This window comes from Mastomys coucha, unplaced genomic scaffold, assembly GCF_008632895.1.
Source record: "Mastomys coucha isolate ucsf_1 unplaced genomic scaffold, UCSF_Mcou_1 pScaffold1, whole genome shotgun sequence".
NCBI lineage: Eukaryota > Metazoa > Chordata > Mammalia > Rodentia > Muridae > Mastomys > Mastomys coucha.
In genome coordinates, this window is record NW_022196891.1 from 28,304,136 (window position 1) to 28,311,212 (window position 7,077).

At 45.8% G+C, this 7,077-nt stretch overlaps 1 protein-coding gene across 3 annotated transcripts; it reads left to right on the forward strand.

The window, feature by feature from the left end:
• The first annotated feature begins 1,374 nt into the window (after positions 1-1,374).
• Positions 1,375-6,773, forward strand: Rab29 (RAB29, member RAS oncogene family). Of its 3 annotated transcripts, none has more exons than XM_031381988.1 (6): positions 1,375-1,542; positions 1,644-1,899; positions 4,148-4,219; positions 4,932-5,113; positions 5,940-6,061; positions 6,341-6,773. In XM_031381988.1, exons 2-6 carry the CDS (start codon positions 1,776-1,778, stop codon positions 6,453-6,455), a joined length of 615 nt encoding a protein of 204 aa, XP_031237848.1. In that variant the 5' UTR covers positions 1,375-1,542; positions 1,644-1,775; the 3' UTR covers positions 6,456-6,773. The 3 variants fall into 3 exon arrangements, with proteins under 3 accessions (XP_031237848.1, XP_031237857.1, XP_031237861.1); XM_031381997.1 differs by having other exon boundaries at positions 1,774-1,899; positions 6,341-6,771; XM_031382001.1 differs by lacking the exon at positions 1,375-1,542 and having other exon boundaries at positions 1,584-1,668; positions 1,774-1,899; positions 6,341-6,771.
• Positions 6,774-7,077: the final 304 nt, after the last annotated feature.

Sequence of the window (7,077 nt, forward strand, 5' to 3'; positions counted from 1 at the left end):
ATAGAAGCAGACACAGAAGCAAATGAATCTGTAACTCAAAGCCAGCCTTGGCTACAGAGACTCTGTCAAAAGAAAAGAGAAAGAAGAGGAGGAGGAAGAGGAGGTGGAGGGCTGAAGATATGGCTCCGTTGGTAGAGGACTTGCCTAGCATACCTGGATTTAATCCCCAAAACTACAAAACTGGATGTTGTTACAGTAGAACCACAAGTTTAAGGTCATATGTAGGACTTAGGCTACAGAAAACCCTCTCTCAAACCAAAAAATAGCAGAAAAAAAAAAGTGAAGCTTATTCTACTAGCCACAATTCCTATCTAAAGGACAGGCAGGTCAGAAAATTTTACAGGTAAGAAAATTTAAAATATCTACCAATCATTTTATGAGTATTCAGAAACAATAGCAGTCACAAAAGGAAATGTCCTGGTGCTCAAATGATATGTGTGACTGGTGTAAGAAATGTGGAAGTGTCAATGAGGAACTAACTGTCTCTTGCTTATTCTGCATTGCTATTGCTATAGCTAGTTATTAAGAGTTGTGACTTTTGACATTTTTTTTTTTTTTCGAGACAGGGTTTCTCTGTGTAGCCCTGCCTGTCCTGGAACTCACTCTGTAGACCAGGCTGGCCTCGAACTCAGATATCCGCCTGCTTCTGCCTCCCAAGTGCTAGGATTAAAGGCGTGTACCACTACCACCCAGCTAACATGGATTTTTTTAAAGGTTGATTTTTTGGGTCAAATGTCCCTGAATGTGCCTGTTAGTGGTCGGTCATATGGAAAATATGAGATCGTCTTTACAAGGCTCGAGATTTGACTCTGTAGTTAAGACAACAGGAAATGGGCTTCACTTGGACTTTTATTAATGGGGTAGTTTATCTTCGTGTTAGAAAACCTTTAACATATGGTTAAGAAAAGCTATCTAGAAATCTTTAAAATGTGATTTTAAGAAAACATCTGGGAGACTTTTAGACACGAGAGATCATGGTCTACATAGTTCAGAGTGGCCCGAAGTTGCTTCCAACCTCTTGTCTTAGTCTGGGGAAAGGAAGTGGTGGGGTTGGGGGTCTTTGAACACACTTGTTGCAGAAGATGATGGATGAATTTGGATTTTATGATCCTTCCGTTTCCATCTCCCCAAGGCCTGGATTACAAGCCTGCGCTTCCACGCCGGATTTTAGAATTGTTTTTAAATAGATTTCTAAATTCTTTAAAGTTTGAAAACCTTAAAACTTTTATGTAAGTTTGCTCAAGATAGCTAGGAAACTACATTTCCCAAGAGTGCACGCTACAAGTCGCCACATTGATCTGGTCGCGTTACCAAGAGGCACACTGGGAAATGTAGTATTCCGAGCAGCGGGGCTCACAAGACATTTGACGGAAAACGGGAAGTGCGCCGCCAGTGGCAGGACAGGGACCGGACAAGGACTCTGCACACCCCCAATTTTGTGTGTGCGGCTGGAGGAAGGGTCTAGGTCATCCGTACCTCTCCAAGCAAGGTGCTGGCCACGGTTCAATGCTGGCGAGCTGCTCGGAGGTCCCTAACAGGAAGGTGCGAAGGGTCGAGCTCGTACCCGCCCCACCCAGGCTGCGGCCGCGCGGGGAGGAAGCGCACACAGGCCGAGTGCAAAAGTTTCCTTTTCTGCTTTCCAGTCAGAGAAGCTTCAACCAACCGAGGGTGGGGATGCCTGACTTCAACTGGAAGAGAACCCGGGAGCCAAAGGGGTTAAAATAAGCGTCTTCCCGGGAAAACAAACAAACAAAAAACTCTCCCCACCTCTAGCCATGGGCAGCCGAGATCACCTGTTTAAAGTGCTGGTGGTCGGGGATGCCGCCGTGGGCAAGACGTCTCTGGTCCAGCGCTACTCCCAGGACAGCTTCAGCAAGCACTACAAGTCCACCGTGGGAGGTGAGCGGTCGCGGGTGGCTGGGAGCAGGGGTCTAGGCTTGCAGCCAGTAGCCTCTGGGTACCGAGATCGCCTGTAAGGGGTTTCCAGCCTGCGCCGACTGCCTACAAAGATAGGGCCGAAGTATCCAGGTGAGAGATGGTGAAGGTGGAGGGGTCCCAGCCAAGGCTATTCACAGCAGAGAGCAGCGCCCTCCCGCAGCCATGCGCTGCCCAGAGCGACTTCTCCAGTCTGCAGAGGCAGCTGAGCGCAGGTCTGATGAGCCCTGTGGGGTTGCTTCAATAAAGGTAATTCGTGAACTTCGTGGGGAATGTGAGGAATTCACGGAAAGAATGTGAAATACACCTCGAATGGCCTATCTTCTTCTCACACTGGGGAAGGCAGGGAGGAACAGAGAAAGAAGCAGAGGAAGAAAAAGTAAATTCATTTCTTTCCCAGTGTGGCCTTTCGACTCAACTGAACTGTCCATCTGTCAGTCTGTCTACCCCCCCACACACACACACATATACAAACACAGACACACACCACCTCAAGTAGAAGGTAGCTAACAAGGTTATGGTAATGTGAAAGAATAAAATTACACTTGTACCAACACAAGATTTTGAAAGTGGTTGCCGGTATACATGTGAAAGTTTTTTTTTTTTTTTTTAAATTAACTCTTTACTTTGAAATGGAAACTTTATAGAATAGTTGGCAAAGGACAGAAGAGATGAGATGGGTCAGTGGGTAGCGGTGCTTTATGGCAAGCCTGAGTTGGAGTCCCTTACCCCAGGAGGTGGATGGAAGAAACTCCCAAAAGTTGTCCTCTGACCTCCATGGGAGCACTGTGGCATGACCGCACACTATAAAATATTTTTAATTAATTTTCAGAAGTGTTTGACAAAGTTAAGGATTTAACGTTTCAAAGACTGTTTCCTGACTGCTTTGCCCCCCCCCCCCACTCCTAAATACAAGTCCTCATTTCATGGATTTTGGTTAAAAATGTCCTGTGAATTAGTTTTTCTTCCCAGTGGTCTTAGTTTCTGACAGTATGAACATAATTGATTCTGGCAAGTTTTGATTTGTTTGTTCTGCCCGGTGTTTATTATAAATTCTCCCTCGATTTGACTTCTGTCACGAATGTAGAAGAAAGAATATGTCTCCGAACTGAAGTTATTCTGTTTTTCCCCTTAACAAAAAGCTTTTCCAGCATAGTATGGTTGTCTCTACCATTAATTCCAGCACTCAACAGGCTGAGGCAGGTGGATCTCAACTTGGAGCTAGGCTGCACTACATGACTTTGGGAGGTTCGATGGAATAGCTCTTCAGCCCAACCTCGTGGAGTTTCATCATCTTCAGACCACTGGTGGATTCAGCATAGCTCTGTTTGGTTGGTTGGTTGGTTGGTTTTTCCAGACAGGGTTTCTCTGTATAGCTCTGGCTGTCCTGAAACTCACTCTGTAGAGCAGACTGGCCTCGAACTCAGAAATCCGCCTGCCTCTGCTTCCCAAGTGCTGGGATTAAAGGAGTGCACCACCACCGCCCGGCTCAGCATAGCTCTTAAGCAGCATCCATGTAGCATAGCATCCTCTGGCATCTTGTTCACTTAACCGGTACCTGCTGGACATAATTACCACAGCCTTAAGGAGGATGCAGAGTTTTTCACTGTGTTTTCTTATAATGCTATTTGACTAGATACTAACAGTGAAGTTGAGGTAGAAGATACAAACAAAGCTAACCTCCTTAACTTCCTTTCCTCCATCTCCCTCCACATCCTTCCCCTGAAACCCGCCCCCTTAGAAACCTCCCAGAAACCATTAAACCTGAGAACAGGAATAATTGTCATAACCATTCCCAGGACTTTCTTGTTCCCAGCCATAGAGGTAATCAGAATAAAATCATTTGATCTGATAGAGGAGAAAACACTGAAGACCATTTGGAGATTATGAAGTATGTGTCCCACCACTTACACACCGTGGGAAGCTCATCTCCATCTCCTGAAGGCTTAATTGGAGTGTTATGATCCTGGAGTTGTCACTGTATATTTATTTGATCTGAGCTTATGCTGAGATTAAAAAAAAAAACAATTACTTTGTATGTGTGGACATGTGCACTATGACATACATGTGGAAGTCAGAGGACAGTTTATAGATTTGGGTTATAGGGATTTAACTTGGGTCATTGGAGTTGGCAGCAAATACGTTTACCTCACTCACAGAACCATCATAAAGACATGTTTTTTATTAAAGTATAATATTCATATACTTTCAGTGGATTTTGCTCTGAAGGTTCTCCAGTGGTCTGATTCAGAGATGGTGCGGCTGCAGCTCTGGGATATTGCAGGTAACGTGGGAAACCCAGGCAGTAACAAGGGGAGAAATTATTTAACCAGCCAGCTGTCTGGGGTCGGGGAGGGGGAAGATGACTATGGGATGGCAAAGCTGACATTTTTTGTTTTCTCCTGAAGCTACAAGTTTGAGCTGCTCTGAGCTTTGGAGGTGATTTTGGAGACGTATTGCTCCAAGACAAAGAAACATAGTGCCATCTGCGTGGGGGTGGAAAATCTTCTAAGGTGGTAGATGATCCCTGGCAGAGTGGGCGCCAGATCTTCAGCTGACTTTACTGAGAAACAAGATCTCCAGAAAATAGAGACAGTGATAGTGCTGAGCCCTTAGTATATGCTGAACCCTTCGTAATGCTGAACTCTTCGCATTTCACATTTACCGGGTCACTAGCCCCATCGTGAAAGCTTTTATCTCACTCTGCACAGGATGCATCTGAAGTGCTCAGCCTGTTTTTCTTAAACTCACACAGAGAGCAAGTGGCAGACGGGAATTTGGACACCACAGTTTGGATACAGACTCTGCAGTGGAAATGATTGAGTTTAATAATCCCTTCGGGGGATAGACAGAGTCAGAGGGGAAGGAAGGGATGGGACCTTCTCCACCATATGTGCCGATGTCCCCACGTCCAGGGAAGGAAGGGTACTCGGGGTGTCTGTCAGAGGGTGCTTGCCTTCAGAATCAGCTCCTCGAGAGCTCTCTCTTCTCTCCAGGGCAGGAGCGTTTCACATCCATGACACGACTCTACTACCGAGATGCTTCTGCCTGCGTTGTTATGTTTGATGTCACCAATGCCACTACTTTCAGCAACAGCCAAAGATGGAAACAGGATCTGGACAGCAAGCTCACACTGCCCAGTGGGGAGCCAGTACCCTGCCTGCTTTTGGCCAACAAGGTGTGTGGCCAGTTTAAGTAAATGACCCCTGGCCATCTATCTGTGGCCAGAGTAAAGGTATCTAGGAGGCCCTGTGTTTCTGAGCATGTCTACCCTGTTTTATTTAGTTTGTAAAGGCTCTTATGTCACCCACCAGGGCTGGCTTAGAACCCACAACCCCGCTTCTCTTGCCCAGATGCTATAATGAGTGCCCCCATGCCTGGCCACCATCACAGCAACATGCCTGTCTGTTCCTTTCAAGTTGGAAGAGTCGCCTCCTCTTTTTTTTATAAAGATTTTGAGAAAATGGTTTTCTTCTCCCCGCACCCCCAATTTTGTGTTCTGCCTACATGTCTGTCTGTACATCATGTATGTGTCTGGTGCCTAAGGAGGCCAGAAGAGGGCGTTGGATTCATGGGTCTGGAGCAATTAGAACATTGTGAGCTGACATGTAGGTGGCGCTGGGAATCTAGGTCCTCTGGAAAAGCAGGCATGTGCTCTTAACTACTGAGCTAACTCTATAGTCCTGACAGTGACCTTTGTTTTGGTTTGGTTTGGTTTGGTTTTTATGAGACAGGGTTTCTGTGTGTAGCCCTGGCTGTTCTGGAACTCACTCTGTAGAACAGGCTGGCCTCAAACTCAGAAATCCTCCTGCCTCTGCCTCCTAAGTGCTGGGATTACAAGCATGCACCAACACTGCCTGGCCAAGTGACCTTTTTTTAAGGAATAATGTTGACTGTAGATTTTAGATGTTGGGGGTCTCAGCCATTGGTTGAAAACTGTTCTAAATGCACAGGCTCCTATGAAGATTATGGTGTTAACACTTAATGTATTTTATTTTTGTCAGAGTGATCTGTCCCCTTGGGCAGTGAGCCGGGACCAGATCGACCGGTTCAGTAAAGAGAACGGTTTTACTGGTTGGACAGAGACATCAGTCAAGGAGAACAAAAATATTAACGAGGCCATGAGGTGAGTCGCTCCTAGTGTTCCGGTGACAGGCACACAAACTGTTGTCTACTGTGGCCCCATGGATTCTCTTTTCTGATTTCTGAGCAAAGAAGTACAAAGTAAGCCACAGGGATGCCAGCTTCCCTAAGAGAGTTGAGCAAGCACAAAGAGGTGCTTAGACCTTGTGTCTTTGTGGAGTGCTGCCTGGTAATAACACAATGTCTGCTGTATCTCCTTTCCTCATCTACCTTCTTGGGCTCATTTTTCTTGTTTTCTGCTTGTTTGGTTTTTTTTTTAAAGAGTCCTCGTTGAAAAGATGATGAACAACTCCAGAGAGGATCTAATGTCTTTGTCCACCCAAGGGAACTACATCAATCTCCAGACCAAGCCCTCCTCTGGCTGGACATGCTGCTAGTTCTGTTTGGCTCCTTTTCTATCCAGGTCTCTGAGTCATTCCAACTCTTCCTGTTGGTTACCCACCTGGCATAAAAGTTCTATTGAGCTATTGAGAATATTCGACCTGTCTCTTGCCAATTGCCTGGAAAGGAGCCCCACTATGACTTGGGAATGGCTGCCTAGGACCCATGTACATTTGTGTTGTTCCTGGGTGTTGTTTGTGACTTGCTGATGTCCCGTGTCCTATAGTCCGTGTTTCCTGTGTGACAATGATCAATCACCTCATTCCTCAACTGTGAGGTGAGTTTATGAGAAGGATTAAAAATTAGCACTTGTGTTGTGTTTTGTGCCGCTGGGGATTAGACACAGGGCCTTGTACCTGCTGGGCAGGCACATTGCTACTGATGTCTATCCTAGCCCTAGTATCTGGGTTTTAAAATAATTCTCAGGACCAACAAGATGGCTCAGTGAGTAAAGGCACTTGCCACCACACCAGAAAACCTAAGTTCGGTCCCAGGGCCCATGTGTTGAAAGAACTGACTCACATAAATTTGTCCTATGACTTACACACACACACACACACACACACACCATGGTACACTCTTACTCTCAAGCATACAAAGTAAATAAGTAAATATAAA

Bases quoted from the DNA above. Each gene is read 5' to 3' on its own strand.
- Rab29 (XM_031381988.1), top strand. From the start codon at position 1,776: ATGGGCAGCCGAGATCACCTGTTTAAAGTGCTGGTGGTCGGGGATGCC. The intron at 1,900-4,147 runs GTGAGCGGTCGC...ATATACTTTCAG, and splicing joins CTACAAGTCCACCGTGGGAG to TGGATTTTGCTCTGAAGGTT. The intron at 4,220-4,931 runs GTAACGTGGGAA...TCTTCTCTCCAG, and splicing joins GCAGCTCTGGGATATTGCAG to GGCAGGAGCGTTTCACATCC.